The following is a 19,932-nucleotide window of genomic DNA, read 5'->3' on the forward strand; positions in this document are numbered from 1 at the left end:
TCTTTATGACATTATTTATATACAGGTGAACGAAAACCAGAAAAATATGGTCAAAAGTTATATTTATAATTACATGAAATAAAGCATATCTAGTATCATAAAAACTTTATTTGCAAATTAATACTAATGACACTTACCAAGATTAACAAAATAGGTAAGAAATGAAAAATTGAAAAATAATTTATGCTATTATGGTTCCAATGAAATATAAACATGATGATAAATGATAACATTTTATTTAGTATGAATTTTGTCGACTAGGTTGTATTATGTTTCACAGAATACTAATAAACTTATGAGATGCACTTTTGAAGGCATTCAAATCAGGTAATAAAATTGTAGACTGCTGATAATTAAAAATAGGGCAGTGTAAGGCATGGAAACGATAATTTTTTACATATTCTGAAATTCGCCGGTACCATTAGCATTGAGCATAAGTATATTCGGATTTTCCTTTTCAAAGGCAGTTGCATCTCTACCTCCAGGTCGTTCTTCTTGACCCCATTCACCCAGGGCACCACGCATTACATCTGGTTGTTCTCGTAGTTTTTCCTCCTCCTTCTGTGACATTACTAAGAGTTTATAGTGAAACATATCATATGAATATGGAATAAAAATTTTAAGTACATACTGGCCATATATATAATTTAATCAACAACATTGTACAATACGTAGTTTCTTTATTAGAGATTGAAAATTGAAGACACTTTGTTATCAATCATTAACATTACATGAATAAAAGTTAAATAGACATGAAATGAATATGTAACAGTACAAAATTCAAGACTTGTATTCCATATTACATAATATTACGGTTGCTTTTCACAAACCTGCTTATCCTCTTGGGCAAACTTGTCAAACATATTGGCATATAATTTTTTCTCTTTCGCTAATTGTTTTTTAATTAAATTATTACAAACACCGATTTGTTTCACAGCTGCTGTATTTTTTGGTTCTATCTTTATAACTTCTTGGAAATCCTTAATTGCAATTTCAGGTGACGCCAGTGCAAGGTACGCTTGTCCCCTTCTAAACAGTGCTTTTTCGTTTTGTGGACTTAACTTCAAAGCTTCATTACATGCATCCTTTGCTTCAACATTTTGATCTATTTTTAAGTGGCATAGAGCCAGATTCAAGTGTGAAGACAAAAGAAGATTATTTCTTTCCGTTTTAAGATCTGCTTCAAAATCGTCTCCATATTCCAGGAATGAAGTAACTTTCTTATACATTTTGATAGCTAAAGTGTACTTATTTGCTTTGAAGTATGTGGTACCTTTTTCTTTGAAAATCTTAGCTTGTTCTATTTTTTCCTGAGGCTGTAAAGACCAAACTTCTACAGCCTGAAATGCAAATAAAATATATTAAAGACGCAATTCATTTACTACTTATATAATATCTCAATAAAATAATTACCTTTTCAAAACTTTTTAATTCTACAATATATTCCACAGTTGCATTTGGTGGAATATCAAATTCCGATTTTCCTACATTTTTAAATGCGTATTTACTCTTAATTTTAAGTCTAGATTTTTCTCCACTTTTAAAGCTCTCTAAGGCTTTCTCTACACCTTCTATAACACCACAATCTTCTCCTTCTCCGAGAGAAAACTGAACATCTCTATCTTCAAATACTCTATCATTATACGTTCCAGTTAAATGTACTGAAAAAGAACAAACTCATTACTTGAAAAGAACAAGTTCAAATAAAATGTCATTTAACATGAAACATTGAGTAGTTGTATTTACCATTAACTAAAGCTCCATCTTGCGGAGTAATATAGTCTTTCCCTTGAATCATTTGAAACCTCTCGATGCTTCCATCTTTGTCAGGACTTAAATCTTCTCCTTTCCAATCAATCATTTCAATCTAACAAAAAAAGATAGCACATTTAAAATAGTCAACAATGTTATAAGTAAACATTTTATATAATGAATGAATAAGCATCATTTAATCAATTAACATGTTCATAATCCAAACCAAAAATGGTTTCTTCTCTTGCGCATCCATTAAAACAACGTATATCAAATTAAATAGATCATGACCCATATATAAGTCAAAGAATGTGTAAATGGTAACTGTTAACCCATATATAGGTCAGAGGTCTATGACCATGCTAAATAATTTGTTATTGCCATAATATAGTTAACTGGACTATAAGAGTAGTAACTTACTTCAAATTTAAGTGTTGAATTTGGTGGAATTTTAGGTGGGCTACCATTTTTTCCATATGCATATTCAGGAGCACAAGTCAACATCGCAACTTCACCCTTCTTCATAGTAGCTACTCCAATATCCCAAGCTTTAATAACACTTCCTTTTTTAAGTTCAAACTTGAACGGTTCATTGCGATCCTTGCTCGAATCAAACTTTGTTCCATCCAGCAGAGTACCAGTATAATGAACTATTACATTACTTCCAGGTGCTGGAGTTTCATCTCCAACACCTTCTTTAATAATTTCTTTGAGAACACCTCCATCCTTATTGGGAGATATATCTACTGCAGCCATTCTAGTATAAAATAAATACGATATTTTATAAATAGTACTAAATTTTTGTTTTAGTATTTTATTCTACCAGAATAGCATGTTCGGAAATAACTATAAAATAAGTGATAATACACAAAACAAGTTTATTTAAAGCATAATATTAAAATAAAATAATAAAAAGTAACCAATTAATCCGATATAACATTTATATTCTTTGATGAAGGTAAATAGTGTTAATACGATTACTACTTGTAATGATGAGAAGACAAAATATTAAGTAAATTTATTCGAAAATTTAAATGAAAATATTTAAAACTTTAAAATGCAACTTTACGATACCTTTATTTTATATTTCCTCGTATAATATCTTATTAGTAAAATGCACTTTATTAGTATTTCACGAATACTTCGTCTAATAACAGAGGATTCCAGAAATCAACTGTCCTCCCAGCACGTTTGAAGTAATCAATTCTATAGAACTTACTAGAAATTCTGAAGCCCTACTTCTATATCGATTATCGACTTCTGGTTATTATATCTCGATTATAATGTCGATATTTTCTTCTCGATTTATCCATAACATGTTTTCAAAATTGATGTATAAATCCATAAAACGTAAATATAATTTTATTGATAATTTTTCACCTTCTCATAACGAATATTTTGTACAGAGTTACTTACGTATTTTCTTAACCTTTAACTATGATCATGCTTTATTTTTTACACGATCTTGAACATGCCATTTCAGACAAGTATAAGCAAAAAAGATCACGGATTAATTTATAATTGCTATACTCCTTAGTTTAATGACATGTTCAATGTCTACAAACTTTGTATGTTATGACAGAAAGGAATCCCAAGTTTCTGAATGAAATTCCACAGTTGTTCTTATTTGCTGGTTGATGAATATCTCCATACTTATTCTTTAAAATGTTCTTTTTAATCATTTGTTCACAAGTATAAATAGAATTCTTCTTGATCGACGACTTTGATAACAGAACTCATCTTGACGGATGATTCTGATGATCACCATTAGAGTATAGGAATTATTAAAAATGATATAAATACATTAAGAAAAAAGAAAACATCTTTTAAAAAAACCGCCACAAATGCTGTTAAAAGCGCCATCCAACAACAAATTGCTTAACTATGATAAACACGTGTAAAGTACCGACTGGATTTTGTTGGTAATTAATTGATTACATTTCAACGGTAATATACCATCAGCAAAGTTTCTATTGTAGTTCTGCGTTTCGCAGCTAGATGATGCTGCGCCGAACCTGCCTAAGGGGACGTTCAGAATAGGCAAGTATGTGAAAAAAAATAGCCTAATGTAAACGACATTTAATTAAAGTTTCGGGTATCACTGCTAGATGGCGCTGCGTCGAACCTGCATAAGGAGACGTTCAGATTAGGCAAGTACATGTCAAAATAGCCTAACGACTATTGTGAACGACATTTAATACAGCGCAAGACAGCAATCGTCCGATTTATGTATCCAATCACATTTTCTTCCACAACTAACAATTTTTCTCTAACTTTTTAGAAGCAAATTAATTGCTACATTATCTTTATTCTCACAACAGATTTTTATTAGCTTCCTACAAGATCCTGTACTACAGCACACACTAATACTTACATACCATAACGATAATTCTGTCCTAGAAATAAATGTTAATAATGTATCTATATATTAATAAAATATATTAAGACATCTGATGTAAAAAAGTGTTTGAAAATAGACATGAATAAGAACATGTATTTGCATATTTACTTACTTATAAATCCCGTCATTCCCTATCCACAGAAATTGCCCCAAATTTTAAAAAATAAAAAATAAAAAACAAAATTTTGAGAATTTGTACCAGGAGAACACGAATTATGAGGAGCTATTCTTTGTGCTTCATGGAATTTTAATTACGTCAAATTCCAAGAATTTCTGGGCGCGATTTTTGAAATTTCACCGACCGATTTTGGAAATTTGTATCAGGAGAACATAAGTTGTGAGGAGGTATCCTTCGTGCCACTTCTTGGAATTTTCATGACGTCATTTTCCAAGAATCCCCGTGTCGCGATTTTTGAAATTCCACCGACCGATTTTGGAAATTTGTATCAGGAGAACATAAGTTGTGAAGAGGTATCCTTCGTGCCACTTCCTGGAATTTTAATGACGTCAAATTCCAGGAATTCTCATGTTCTCTTAATACAAATTGTCTCTTTCGAATATGTAAATTTTTATTCTGTTGGATTTGTTAGGTAACAATAAATACACAATGATTGTTGATAAATTTTTCTTTATTTTCACCACTTTTCATACAGTGCATAAGTTAATTAAACTTATTGTTTAATCATTTAATTACTAATTCGAGGAACGCCCGTGCTATGCACGAGGAATTAATCAGTTAATCTTGACCCCCGGTGCAGTCCTAAACTGTAAAAGATAGACATGCGCAGTAATTTTTTTACCAAGAGGATTAATCCAGAAAAGTCAAATGGACCACTGTTAATGATGACGTTATTAGTTTTTACGTATCCCTTAAAAAGAGTTCCTTAATAAGGGTTTTATTGTAGTATCATTGTAAGAGTACACATATAATATTTTTCTGCCTTGTTTTCGAGTATGCGTACAACTCGCAGGAAATATTAAAAATAGCAAAAAATACCCTACCGTTTGTTCAACCATTTAATGTTAATAGGTTTCGAAGTTGACAAAATTTTATTCATAAAATTTCTAATCCTTTAGTTTTATTGAATTTAGATACAAATTTATTCACAAAAGACAATGTAATAAAAATTGATTAAGCTAAAGTTGAATGCTTGCTTCTGAAGATTATGCTATATAGTGTAGACAATAATAAAATTCAATGAAGAAATTCATTATTAAAAGTCAAATAAATAAACTTATATCTTCGGCTAAAAGTTTCATTGACCTCCGTAAAAAGTAGAAGAAAATTGTATATGTAATAATTATTGCTAAATTGCAATAAACAGAAAATTCCAAAAACACGTATCCTCTATTTTGATCCATATTTTTAGTATACAAAGCTGCAAAAAAATCGAACTGCATTTAGGGTGAAAAATTGAAAAAAAAGTGCATTTTTTAAATATATTATTTAAATAAATAATTTCTCCCAAAATTTTTGTCACTAACTAAATTCCTGACTAAAAACTACACAATTTTAAAAAAAAAATTCACCTTCCTACACCCTCTAGTTTCCGAGATATTAAGGAAAATGTGTTTTCAATCCCGAACTTTGAGGGCTATTTTCACCCCCTCAACATGGATGTTCGCAGATATAAAAAAATACGTGTCAAATGATTTTTCGAAAGCTACCACATATGTCAATTTCATTAAAATCGGCGTGTAACACCTTGGTGATGTCCCTTGTCAGCGTAACTCACGGACATGCTTCTGCGTTATAATATGATTCAACTATGTAGAATATGTCAATAATTACAAAACGACATTTGAAATAACAGATGTAAAATATTTCTTTTGTATGCGTCAATTGATAAGGAATAGTACAAATAAAAATTATAAAAAATTATTTTGTGCAAAATTATTTGTTTATTGAAAATAAATTTTACATCAAAATTACCTCTTCTCTTTAAGTTTCAAATTTTAAGTCAAAGAAACTGGAAAGTTGTACGACAAATATTATTTGAACATAAAACAATTAGCAATAAACATTAATTTATAATAGTCAAAAATTAATTAACTTTACATAGAAATAAACAATAAATTTTAGAAAAATAGGTGAACTGTTTTTAATATTCAAGTGTAAATTTTTATTAACAGAAAATTGAAATCTGTAAAAATAAGTTTGTGACCAAATTATGTAATAAAAATAATTGCTATATTTCGATGAACTCGAAAATGTATATTTTTATTTTGATCATATTCCGCGATAAAGTGTAGTATTAATTAATGTAGAAGATTGCAGGAAATGTCACTATACCGTGTTTTTGTGATATAAGATAAGCACCATAATTGTACCATGCAATAAGTATAAATACACGTAAGATCAAGCCATAATAGTTCAAAAACTTCTTTAAGATGAAGCTGTTCAACGTACACTTCTTCCTTTTTGTGTTGCTCTGCATTGCGGTATAGTTTTAATATTAATTTTAATTTTTATTTTGACTCATCTTATAATATTCTAACTCATAAGTTACAATTTTTATTTAAATATTATTGATAAATAAAAAGTGTGTAATGCGTGCAAAATTTCGCCAATGTCTTCAAACTGACAAAACCATAAAAAATTCATAAACTAAGAATTAAAATCATTAATTAGTATCAATGTAGAGTTTTTAAGGAGAAAACACTTTGTTATACATTATTACAATAAAATGTTGTGATATATTAGTAATTAAGCACTTTTAGTAAAGTAACGTTTTATTTTTTGGCGAACATGATTTATAAAATAGTTAATTTTAATATTTATATTAAATTTTATCGTGATGGTTTAGAGATGTAATATACATGATGTAAGGTGAAGTGGGGTAAGTTCGTGAACGGGGCAAATGCGTATACAGGCTATTTTTATTACAATATGAACGAAATTTTTCCATTTAGTATGTTTGTTTCCTTGTTTTGTTTCACTATATCCTCTTTTATATTTCAGCTAAGAGTACTTGTTTGCAGTATAGAGTATTTGCATAATGGAGTAAAAAGCATTTTATAGCAGATTTGTTAATAATTCTGCTCTTGCCCCATTGCACATGAAATAAAGTTTCAAAGTATTTAACTTCAAGTTACGCTCTTACCCCATTTTCGGGGAAAGTGCAGAGTTGTTGACATTTTAAACAATTTCCTATAAAAATCAAAATGTACAAGGAAAATTAAGGTCCTAGTTAATATTAATTAAATAGTAGTAATTTTGCAAAGCGTTCGATATCGATAGTGTTAAGTATTAACATAGCAGACTGAAAATACTTACGTTTAAATACCAACTTTACTAAAATCAGTCTGCACTTATCCCACTTCATCTTATTTCGTATTAATTTTTAATTTTGAAGCAGTATTATTTTATCAATTTGTTTTAACATATGTTATTTTATATTGTTGTTTTAATTATGTTGATTTATTGTTTTTATATTGTTGACTACCAACTAATATTTTGAGTAACATACTTCATTATATAATTTCGAGATCTGCGTTGCTGAGGGCGTTCCTTTATCTATTGATATAATTACACCGACGCATTTTCACGAATCATTATTTTGTTCTGTTTATTAGAAAACTTACTAATTTTACAAGTTACTAACTCAAATTTATATTATTAAAATTTATTTAGCTACTCGAAACAATTAATCAATGTTAGTCTACGATATATTTTGTTAATCTTCGTTGTTGTCGTTTAATTATAATTTGCCATTTAAAATATTTAGATTTAATTTATTTATTTGTTTGTTTAAATTAGTTTGTCTAAATGTGTTATTACGAATATTTTCATATTTTTCAGCGAGAAAAAATGTTTTAGATTTATAAATGACCGAGGTTGAAAACAACATCGGTTGCATGTAACAAGATAAATATCTTAAAAGTATCATAGTTACCGGCTACAATTGTTATGTAATGGAAAATAATAACGAAAAATGTTATATCAACACTCTGGCCATTTAGATAAACAGTAGATATGATAGTGAATGGAATAAATTTAAATAAATTTTCGATTCTATAAAATTTATTTTCATTAGTACTTTTAAATTGCAACGCAAATATTTTTTTATTTAAAAATATACTTCTTTGCGAAACTTTTGATTTAATTTAATAATCGTTAGTTTTCAAGCATATCGTCGCTCAAAATATTTAATAAAAATTTAAAATCATTGTCAGGAACAATGTAACATTACTGTCTACAATCAAACATTACAACAGACATAATCATAAAAAAACCAAAAGAAAAATATGAGATGTAAAATCAAAACGCAAAAATATACACAGAAATTTTTATTTATATAAATTTAATTGTAACAATTTGGTTTATCTTTAGCATTTCTCTGTATTAATTTATCTTCATTAATAGAACGTACTAGAATTAGCTGAATTATTTCGATTTTTTCATGATTAAAGTTATTTTATCCATTCTATTAACTCAATATCAAGTTACAATTAATCGACAGAAAGAAACAGTAAAATTTTCCTTCGTTTTCATATTTAATTGTCAATTTTGATTTCGCTTATCAGAATAAGTTATTCCCATACACATGAACATATATGTATATATAAATTAGTCTTTTAAATAAATATAATAGTTTCTACATAGTTATATGTTAAAATCAAGTTGTTACTTTCAATCCACTCTGTATTAAAATTATTTATATTTTAGTAATATTTATTTAATAATATATTTTGTTAACAGACCTGTGCAGTAGCTACCATGAATACTTTACCTCCTGCGTCTCCACGTCGTGATGGAAAAGCGGGTTGTAGAGGAGGTCGTAGACGTTGGCAAAATGATAATGGTACAGCAGGTAATGCACAGTGAATTTACACATTATTTAAAAGTTAATTTATGTTGAATATTCGATTCTGTTATTAGATATAAAATCATATTAACGAACTTACGACATTTGGTACATAAAGTGTTACAAGTCAGAAACTAGATTCTTCGAAACCGTAATAGATATCGATTTCACTTTTTTTTTAATTAATCTATTTGCAACGGATAACGTGTTTAGTTATCAAAGGCATACCTGTCATTTGCACGAGTGACGTACATGTTGGTACGTCAAAACCATTTTCTCGAATGATATAACGATATGTATATCACATTTTTACTCATTGTTTTGACGTTAATGAACACCATATCAGTATTCAGAAATAAATAATGTTGATATACGTTTTTGTTTTCACTGATTAATACAGTTAAACTGATTTTACGAGCAAATATTTTGTTCATACTAAAATGGAAAAGCGAAGAAATACCATTTTTTATTTTGATTTAAGTGAAATGAATACTAAATCTCAGAATCACGAATTATTTGAGTAATTTTCAAATATAACTTTAAAATAAAACGAAGATATTTCAGTATAACGAATAATTTTTGTAATAAATTCGAAAAGTTTAAAATAAAAATTTCGACAAAATAAAAAGAAATATGGAGATCTTTTAATTAGAATAAAATGTTATTTTTATTTATTACGATACCTTTTTAGCTATAGAGGATTAACAACATATTTTTCAAATATTTAATTCAGTAACTAGTTATTATGCAATTCAATGTAATTATTATTTAGTAATCTTTTTGTTTAAAAAGAGCGATGAATAATCAATTATATTAAATAATTAATTTTCTGCTCTATTTCATTAGAAAAAAGAAATGAAATCGATATCTACTATGATTTCAAAAAAAGCAAGTTTTAATACTTTACCTGAGTTTACCTATTTTATGATTTATATTTTTGAAATTTTCTTTTAAAGTACTATTTTAGTATTATGCAATTTAATAATTCTACTTATTTACAGAAACAACTACTACGACTACTACTGCACAACCATAATATTTTAATAAAAGGATAACAAGAAATAAACAAATCAAGCAAAACAGGATTATGTTATTAAAAATATTATATTAGGCCAATTGTATTATTAAATAAAAATAAAGCATTATTATAAATATGAATCAGTTTTATAATTTTCAGTACCTTTATGAGACAATTATATATAAACCTGATACATTTGTACATACATCAAAATCTATTTTAAATTTAACATTGTTAACATTAATATATAAAGTATATGTGTAAAGATTCGTATCATGAAATGTTTCAGTATATTTATACTTCGACAACTGTAACATACACATGTATTATGTTGAATAACAATGGCAGTGTATTGAATTACTTATAATTACCATATACTTTATCTTTACGAGTAACTTAACTCTAACAGTTACATTACATTTGCTAAATATATAAAATAGTATTGTTCAATAACTATACGTTTATGATTATGTGGATTGAGGATGAACTGTTAAGGTGTTGATCATTCAAAAAACAAATTTTTATGTTACCAGCCATAAAAATTATTTTTTATTTTGTCTTTTTTCTAAACCTGCACTAATTGGCCTAGATAACTGTGCACAGTAGGACGATTTTCTTAGAAAAGATAAATTACAACGAAAAATTCTATTGCTCCTTAAAATTTTAATTTTTAACAATTAATATGTATTGTATAATCTGAATTATTTTGTCAACAAAAATATTCATAGTACTTCCACAAAAAATGTTTATTTATCTCATACACTACATAATATTTTACTTTGAATATAAATTTTTATATTCACAATAGAAAGTGATTTTGTGTAAAATAACTCTTTTCAATGAATGTTTGTTGAACTTAAATATGTTGCTTCAAAGTTGATAATTAGAAACTACAATTATTTTTATATCAAACTGATATTTTAGAAGTTACTTACTTTTTTCAATAAAAAGATTTATCTTTTGACATGAATAATTTTTTTGGTTTTAGTTAAATCCAACAAATAAAAATACATGAATTTTTTAGTAAAAAGATGTTTAAACTTATATAATAAAGTAAATCAATTAATTTAATTTTCCTATAACTTAAAATTTTCTATAACAAAGTTTGGTAAATCTTTTTCTTACTGTAAGTTATAGAATTTCCAGTGTTGTATTTTATTTAACATTTCCACCAATTTTAATAACGATATAATTAGTCTTTCAAAAGATAACAAAATATCCAAAAATATACACTATTGTCCCACTGTGTACTACACACAAACAAACATTACTTTTAAAACCATCAAGTTCCATCTATATACCGAATAAATAGTAAATGTTTAAATGGAACTCCTTTGTTGGTTGTATATGTATGTATTTATATTTTTAAAGTTATAATATATCTTGTGTTTATGTTTACATTATTATCAAAATTTATGTTACTATCTTATAACTATGTATTGCAGATCATTTAATTCATAATGGAAATAGTAAGAGTGTTTCATAAATAACAATTATAATCTGTGTAAATGTTTGTACATTTCTTATTACAACTAATTACCTAAAAGGAAAGATATGTATAGGCCAAATCAAGTATGTTTGTATGTATAATAGCATTAACTTCAATTAAAACAAGTATATATTATCTCTAATACTCTTACATACAAAATTTGCTTTATTAAATATATCTACATATTTTAACATCAAAATATTTATAAAATAAATTGATCTATTATAATATATCTTAATGCGACAATATAAAATGTATAGCAAAAGTATCAAGATAGATCATTATAATTAAGTAATTTTAAATAAAGAGAACATCGTTTTTAAAATTATATATACATATATATGTATATATTCCTATAATGTAAATGTTATTCATTATGATTAAAACAAACTATATTTTTTAAAAATATAAATAATGTCTTTAAAATTCTACTTTTATATGAAGTCTTTCCAATTTAAATGTTATTCAGAGTAATTTTCAGGTTTTCAGTAACTTTATTAAAATTCAATAATGACATTGAACTGTCATAAAATACCAATATTACTTATTTGTTAATGTCTGCACTTTTATCACAGTATCTTTTTATAATTCTGAGTTCACTTATTAATAAATAAAAAGCTTAATTTTAATTTCAATAGAAAAATATAGTCAAAATTTTAATTCAGTAATTTTCAGAAGAAAGAAATATGTAACAAAAGTAACAAGTAACAAAAAAGTTTATATGATGTCTGTAACTTTAAATTTAAATATTGTATAGCATACACAACAGATACAAAAGAAATGGATTTCTGAATGAATATACAAGTGCATTATTTCTTTTGTGTTTTTTGTTGTGATATTTTACATTTCTGTAAATAATATTTTACAAAATATTAAATAACAAGTTTCAAAAATAAACATTATAACGTAATATCTTCCAGACTTAACTAAGGACAGTAATGTTTTCTATATAATTACACAGAACTTTACAGCTTTAAAATATGTGAAATTTATCATTTTTTCATTACATGTGTAATAGGATACATTATTTATTTTTTTAATAAATGAGTAAGATCTTTGTTTTGTTTTTGTAACATTATATCTGTTTTTTCTGCTTTATCTGTTATATTATCAATTAAATCATTTTGTAAATCTATTTCTTCTGATAATCCTATCGCTAAGCCTTTCAATCTAGCTAATGAACCACTCATTTCATCTAAATTCTTTTCTAAAATCTTGCTTACATTACTACTGGGTGAATTAGTACCTTCGTATTCATCATCCAGGCCACGTAACTTTAACATAGGACTTGTACTAGCTATATTAGTCTGTACTTGTTCCAAAGAATTAGATAAAGCAGGTGATGCCATAGATTCAGAGCTAGAAGATTCTGATAATATAGTAGATGGTATAGGCGCATCCAACGATTTACCACTAAGGTAGTTTTTAAGGCTTCCAAATACGCTTTTTATTCCTTGAATATGTTTCTGACTAAATCTTAATGTACTATTGATATCGTCCAATCTCTTTTCTGTTCTTTCTAATTGCTCTCTTTGTCTAATCAGTTCCTGAAATAAGATCATTAATATTTATATATAAACATTTATAAAACAGTTCCATTAATACAGTTGAATTGCTCAGTATGCTCAGACAAGTTTTATAAAAACATTTCATTATTCACCAAAAGTAAATGAAAACAACTTTAATTTAGCTGGTGTCCTATTCCAAGAAATGTATTAAAATATGACACATAACAAAAGATTACTTTAATTGGTAGTTATTATCGCAATTAAATAGTGATTTTTGAAATTACCTCAGCAGTGGCAGCTCCAATCTGTTCGGAATCTCTGAGCAGCGAAATAGATCTTTCTGACGAATGTATTGTCCGTTCTTCTATCTCCTTCTTCCTTTGAAGTAATTGTTGATGCTTTTGTTCCAGATCATTATCAAAATTATTATAATGATTGAAACTATGACCAGAGGACCTTGGAGGTGCACTATTTAGAAATGTTTCATCGTCGATATCATCTTCGAGAGAAAAAAATGGATTTTTTGGATCACTTAAATAGTTTTGACTGGCCATCTTTTAGTATACTTCGCGCTTAACAATTTTTATATCAAAACTGTTACAAAGCCGAATTATATCGCCTTACGCTTCGACATTCGTAGATATACTGGGGACCGATTGGCTTGGGGGAAAATGGCGACGTTTTCACCAGTCGCTACAATGTTTAAAAGTTGGATACATTATATCTATTCTATTCGAAACACTCGTAATTGCACGAGTTTGCATTTTCTCTGCGCACATTAAATTGAGTTTAGTTCTACGTGTTTTATGATCTATGGTAACACGCATGCGCTTTTTATAGCAGTCATGATGTTAGAAATATATACAGTGGATAAAGAGTTTTATATTTTTTATATAATTTTTATAGTAGTATATTACACTCATTGTACAAAATATCTTCTTTTATATTTAGCAGTAGGAGGTGAGAATTAATAAAATTAAATTGATAAATTAATATTGTTTCAAAAGGCTTTAAGAACGTAGAATCATGAAATTTTCTGTCTGCTGGGTATATATCCATTTGGTATTAGGATCATTTTAACTGCGCTCATACATTATTATAGATGCGCAACATGCGCAATAAGAACGAAATTTCGTCTAGCTAATTCCTTTGTTCGTGGAATAGGATAATTTTATTTGGCGCGATTTTCTAACTTTCATTTTTGGTAATTCATTTCAAAAATCAATTTCTTTGTTATAAAATTTCAATGGAAATGAAATTTATTATTAATTAACATTTAAAGAAAAGATAAAAATATTAACTGTGCAGTTACTTTCATGTATGTTATTCAATCACATTTTTTATCGGCCGCATTCAAGCACAGCTGGTAAAACAGTTTCTACGCAGCCGTAAATGATATTAAAAATGACAGGTAAGGTGCTGCCACCAAGTGTCGAAATATTTAAATAAATCTCCTGTCTGCTTTTCAAACTTCTCAGTAAGCGCATATCGATTCTAGCGCGTGAAAGTAACCGTCGGCTTCGCGTGAGCGTTCTACCAGCAACTGCTTTTTCGTTTAAAATAATCTATTATTATTTATAACAATTGACATGGAATCAGCAATTGGGCATCTTGAACAAAGTGTAAGTATTATTTTTAAATTATTTTCAAAATTTATATGACAAATACCCATTCATAATCTTAGCGAATTTCATACTTGGTTAATTTTTAAATGTCAAACGCTATTCTTTGACGGATAATATTTAATAATTTTTAAATTTTTTAATGTTACAGGTTCAAAAGGCGGACGGAAAATTAGATATGATTGCTTGGCAAATTGACGCTTTTGAAAAAGAATTTGAAGATCCAGAGAATGAGGTATGTTTTGATTAAAACGTTACTCGGAAGTAAAATGTAAATAAACATTCTTTGTGTTTCATTCATTTAAAGCAATTTAATTGAGAATATTAGTTACTATTATTATTTCTCAGTGTTGATTATTTAAATGTCAAATATTTATTTGTAAAAAAGAAAAATTATAAGTTTATTTATTTGGTGAATTTATGTTTCTTACATCCTTCTGATGACATCCTTTGGATTCTTAGTTTTATGTTGTTTTTTGTTTTACTTTTAACAGATTTCTGTGATTCGTCTGTTACGGTCTGTTCATCAAGTTACAAAAGATTATCAAACTCTTCGTGAAGAAATATTGGAGGTTCAACAATTACAAAAGCAACTTTCAGAATCTCTCAAAGCGCAATTAATTCAGGTGCATGGTCATTTTAATTTGCTGCGTAATAAAATAGTAGGACAGAACAAAAATCCACAGTTAAAATAAAACCAGAATGCTTCATAATTTTTTTTATGTATCATTAATTTATTTTTGTAGTTCTTAAAATATTTTGCAATCAGTAATGATTTGCAGTTACATAAATTAAAGAGATTAAAAATTTATTAACAAATATTAATCTTGTTAAAAGAAGAAATAGGTATTAGTAATCTTGATTAAAGAACAATTTTTTTTACTTTCTTACTTAATACAAAAAGCTTCCTTAATTTTAAATGCTTTTAATTGCAATAATTTAGTAGTCAGACTTAGTTTATTTTATAATGCAATAATAACCATAAGTTACATATTTGCAAAAAATATTTAGTTTAATAGCAATAAAATCATTATAACTTTAAATATAGATTTTCCTACAGTCTAAAGGCAACTAATGCTATTATATTTTTCAAGGTTTCGTCACATTATATTATAAGGATTGCAAATTTAATAGATAACAAAACATGTGACAGTAATTTTGTAAATTATTTTTGTCTCTATTTGAAAACAGCTAATTGATCTTACTTGCAGAACAATATATTTATCATTATTAATCTGGTTTCGCTATTGGTATGATTTATTTTTCAATTTTGGTACATACTTGGTTCATGAATAGCATAAATAGGGATCAACAGATATAATTAATAAATAATTTATTTGACTTCCTCCATAAGTGCGATATTTGGGGCCAATCTATATGCTTGTATGTCCACATGAAATGGGAGGGCAAGTAAGGTTTAATGAGAAATAAGTTCAGTACAGAAATAAATTATTTATAATTTTTATTTACCAGTAATTTAGAAGTTTCTTCAAATATATTGAGAAGTTATTTTAAAATTATATAAAAATCAGAATAATTTTAGTGCTCAAATAATCATCACTGATTAATTAAATCTAGATTCAAATAACATTTTCAAATATTTCATTTATGTAGAATATATGATTACAGTACCAAATAGAGTACATAAATAATTTTCTGTTGCCCTATTGTATGGGTTAATATACATATAACAGCTGAATATGTACTTATCTATAATAGTAATATACTGAGTGACATTATGATAATATCTGTTTAAAAGAAGTTTTATTGATTAAATTTTATGATGATGATTTTTAAAAAGTACATATATGTATTATAATCTTTATTCAGCGTAATTCATTAGTAGACTTCTATGTTTCATGCAGTTAAATTAAATTAATGAGTAAAGAAAAGTCAAACTTTTGGATAAATGAAAGCTTAAATATGTTTCTAATAGTATTTAATTGCCATAAAGATCGTACTTTTCATCTACTAAATATTATGCAAATTGCATTAGAATAATTACCTTATACATAGATGAAATATATTAGTGCTTACAAAACCATTTTCACTTCAACAATAATTTTATTAACTCTTACATTCAATCTGTATAACTGACATTATTCTTTACAATCAGTAATCTCAATTCTAGTATTTTAAACAATGACTTATGTATACAGAAGCAAACATTGTTATAATTATAAAGTTTTCTGTCTACCAGATAAATTTTATTGTATGTACGTACATGTGTAAAGTAGCAAAAAATGGCAGGCATATTTTATGACATAAGGGTAAATGTGCCAAAAGTGGCATAAATTAGAGTACCAAAAATAATATTGCCTTAAGACACAGGAGTGCATTTAACAAGCTATGTAAACTATGTTGGAGTTATACTCTAGTATAATATATATACTATATAAGTTGAGAAGTCTGTTATTTAATAATGTGCGTGTCAAGCAACATGCTTTAAATTGGTCAATTACGTGCATTTCAAGAAAATGTTTTTTTGACTCTGAATCATTTAAAAATACATTTATACCATTCACATATAACATATTTAGTTTACCAGTGTATTTGTACATTAAAGCTTTTAAACTGATTTTTGCATTTATATTGAATCAATGAAAGGAAGTCAGAATCAAAACTTGCTAAATGTATATTCTCAGACTTACTCCTTTATTTTTTCACCTGTTCTATTTTTCACGAAACAGGTAGAAGCAGAAAGGTAAATGTTCGTGCGGCATTTTCTTGAACGGAGTAACTGAGTTTCATAATCGTAAAGCGGTTAGATATTTTCTTCGAACTTGAAGTTCAATTACCTATTAAATGTAATCACTCTTCACGAGATACTCCTTTAAGTCAATACTAATAATTCAGGAAAGAAAATATTTGTGATACTCAGTGACTCACACGTTTATTAGAGCTAATTTATATCTCAGCTAAAAGGTCGTGTAGAATGAACGAGACACAGTTTTGAACAATCGCATAAAATGTGTCGTTAACTGAAAATATAAATTAGCTCGTAGATTGACCTCTAGCCTTTATCTAAGCAATTAGATCTGATCTATATGAAACTGTATCGACGCATACAATACATGTACATGTATGGTAGTGACGTCAGTCACAGTCACGTGTACTTATTTTTTTATTGCAGCAATATACTCGTGCCATTCAACAAAGGCACCTGCTTTTTGAATAAACTCTTTTTATAGGGCACAAGAGCGTACTGTTATGTAAATTTTTATACATAACATCGTCCGTAATTGCATGAACCACTGCGAATCTTAAATTTCACTCGTGCAGACTTTTTCTGAGTTAATATTTTTTAAAGATATTCTATCGTTTAAACAGTAAATTATTATTAATCGTTCTCCTTGATTATTACCATAAATTTGATCGGAGACGAAATTTTGTAGCCTCACATTTTGTAGATTATTAAAAGATTAATAAGTTAGCAAATAACTTGCTAGTTCGTCTTGAAAATTATTAGAATATTCGATCTCGAATTGTTATTAGAACTTCGTGTAATTTATACGAAGAAAGATACAATTTTTTCGAATAATTTGGTACACGTGGCTCTGATTGTACGGCGAGTAGCGTTAATGCTCGTTAAAATTGTTTTCTAGTATAGCCGTAGACGATAAGCTAAGAGAAAAATGGTCTGGAACACATTTAAAACGTGCCAAAAATTTTGGTCAATTAGTATTAAATATATCGTGTGTTTTATTTCGATAGAATTGAACGCAGATTCTTGGACATCTGCTTTTACTGTCTACATATCACGTTTTTCGATCTATTTCACCTTTTTACACGTGATGCTTCTGATACTCACTGATCCTTTGTTCACAAAAAAATCAATAGCAATTGTATGAAAAAAGGAGTGTATAAAAACGAAGACTATGTACGTAATTGTTTAAAATTTGTATCGTTATTGTATAATTCTGCATATCTATATTTTGTTATACAATTCAATATAAATTGAATTTGTTTATTCTTGTTGTACTCTGTATATTTTAGATGTCTGCGATGAAATCAGTTCTGGTAGAAAATGTATGAATACTTGTGTTTCGTAATAAGTAATGAAATAATTAAACGAGAAGAAAATGAAGGATTAGCTTCGTTTTTAATTAAACGCCTTGCATACCTCTTTTTACAAATGTTATCGATGAAACTTTAATGCATGTTGCACGCTTGAATACAATATAAATGCATACAATGTATCGACCATTACTTCATACAAATTCATTGTTCATTTCCGTTAGGTGTTCAAATGGTTCACAGAATTGTATAATTTCGATTCCAATTTGAATTTCCCGAAACTGTTGTTGTAACAGCATGTTAAGGAAAATCGTGAAACAGAATATCGAAATATATTTTTTATATTTTTCTTCTCCGTTTCCATTCGAAAGTTTCTGGTTGGAAATGTTTTTCAAGCATTTTACAAAACGGTTGTTTGCAGATTTTTTAAATTATCAGCGTTCGTCGAATTTTTCAAATTGGAATTCTCGTAGCACAATGTTTAAACCCAGCGTTGAAATTTATCGAATCGTTTATCATTGTATTATACACGATTGCTCAAATGTTTCGATGTACGTTATACAGAAATTATATGACACGACAAAAAATTGTATCTTTTTAGATATTTATCACACTATTATCTAATAAATTGTTAACTCTGTAGCAAATCATTAACGAGTAGTTTTTCTTTCCCCGATAAATTAGTTCCTGAGTGTAATCAATTTAATTAAAGAAATAAAATGTTTCCTTAATTGAATCATTATGATTATTAGCAATCACTGTGATCCTTAACTTTGACTATTTTTATCGTTAAATCAAAAAATATTTTTTTTTTAAAGATATTTCTTATTAATCTGTTATCTATATTTTTTATTTTTTAATCGACAGAAACGATGGGAATATATTTTGAATAAAATCTGAATTCATGCTCTTTTATGTTTGCTTCGCCGCGAACACGATGTATATTTTTTGTGTTCGTTGAAACTTCATCTTCAACAATTTATCATTCCTTGAGCTAGGGATATTATGTAAAACAGCTTGTATTTCGCGATCGTCCAAAAGGCTTCTTTTATTCATACACTTTTGGACCTTTTAAAAGATTGGATATTTTATGATCTCTACTCACCGTATCTCGATTTCCAGAATGAGAATTTTCTGATCGCAGACGCAAAATGTACCGGATTTCATTTTTATTTCGAATAGTATTTTGAGTCTTAAAAATTATTGTAACAATGTTTTTGTGATAGCATAAATTTTCAGAATTTGTATTCTTTCATATGATTGTTACGTATTAGATTGACAAATTCACAAGTTTTTTTACATTTTGTTTAAAAAGTG

At 27.3% G+C, this 19,932-nt stretch overlaps 3 protein-coding genes and 1 long non-coding RNA gene across 5 annotated transcripts; 2 read left to right on the plus strand and 2 right to left on the minus strand.

Moving 5' to 3' along the window:
* Nucleotides 1-214: 214 nt before the first annotated feature.
* Fkbp59 (FK506-binding protein 59kD) lies at nucleotides 215-3,013 on the minus strand. Of its 2 annotated transcripts, none has more exons than XM_003704609.3 (6): nucleotides 2,827-3,013; nucleotides 2,173-2,509; nucleotides 1,747-1,867; nucleotides 1,414-1,661; nucleotides 831-1,340; nucleotides 215-561 (listed from the first exon to the last, which is right to left on the minus strand). In XM_003704609.3, the coding sequence occupies exons 2-6, from the start codon at nucleotides 2,506-2,508 to the stop codon at nucleotides 394-396; spliced, it is 1,383 nt and encodes a 460-aa protein (XP_003704657.1). In that variant the 5' UTR covers nucleotide 2,509; nucleotides 2,827-3,013; the 3' UTR covers nucleotides 215-393. The 2 variants fall into 2 exon arrangements, with proteins under 2 accessions (XP_003704657.1, XP_012143743.1); XM_012288353.2 differs by having other exon boundaries at nucleotides 354-572; nucleotides 2,827-3,012.
* A 3,497-nt stretch (nucleotides 3,014-6,510) lies between these two features.
* Nucleotides 6,511-10,115, plus strand: LOC143265982 (uncharacterized). Its single transcript, XR_013040847.1, has 3 exons — nucleotides 6,511-6,595; nucleotides 8,856-8,967; nucleotides 9,963-10,115. It is a non-coding gene; the product is annotated as an uncharacterized LOC143265982 (long non-coding RNA).
* Nucleotides 10,116-10,157: 42 nt separating this feature from the next.
* Nucleotides 10,158-13,734, minus strand: Snap29 (Synaptosomal-associated protein 29kDa). The gene is made up of 2 exons (XM_003704608.3): nucleotides 13,261-13,734; nucleotides 10,158-13,015 (listed from the first exon to the last, which is right to left on the minus strand). Exons 1-2 carry the CDS (start codon nucleotides 13,528-13,530, stop codon nucleotides 12,497-12,499), a joined length of 789 nt encoding a protein of 262 aa, XP_003704656.1. The 5' UTR covers nucleotides 13,531-13,734; the 3' UTR covers nucleotides 10,158-12,496.
* A 718-nt stretch (nucleotides 13,735-14,452) lies between these two features.
* LOC100876317 (uncharacterized) lies at nucleotides 14,453-19,269 on the plus strand. Its single transcript, XM_003704607.3, has 3 exons — nucleotides 14,453-14,598; nucleotides 14,750-14,833; nucleotides 15,093-19,269. Exons 1-3 carry the CDS (start codon nucleotides 14,566-14,568, stop codon nucleotides 15,291-15,293), a joined length of 318 nt encoding a protein of 105 aa, XP_003704655.1. The 5' UTR covers nucleotides 14,453-14,565; the 3' UTR covers nucleotides 15,294-19,269.
* Nucleotides 19,270-19,932: the final 663 nt, after the last annotated feature.

Source organism: Megachile rotundata, chromosome 2 (assembly GCF_050947335.1).
Source record: "Megachile rotundata isolate GNS110a chromosome 2, iyMegRotu1, whole genome shotgun sequence".
Lineage (NCBI taxonomy): Eukaryota > Metazoa > Arthropoda > Insecta > Hymenoptera > Megachilidae > Megachile > Megachile rotundata.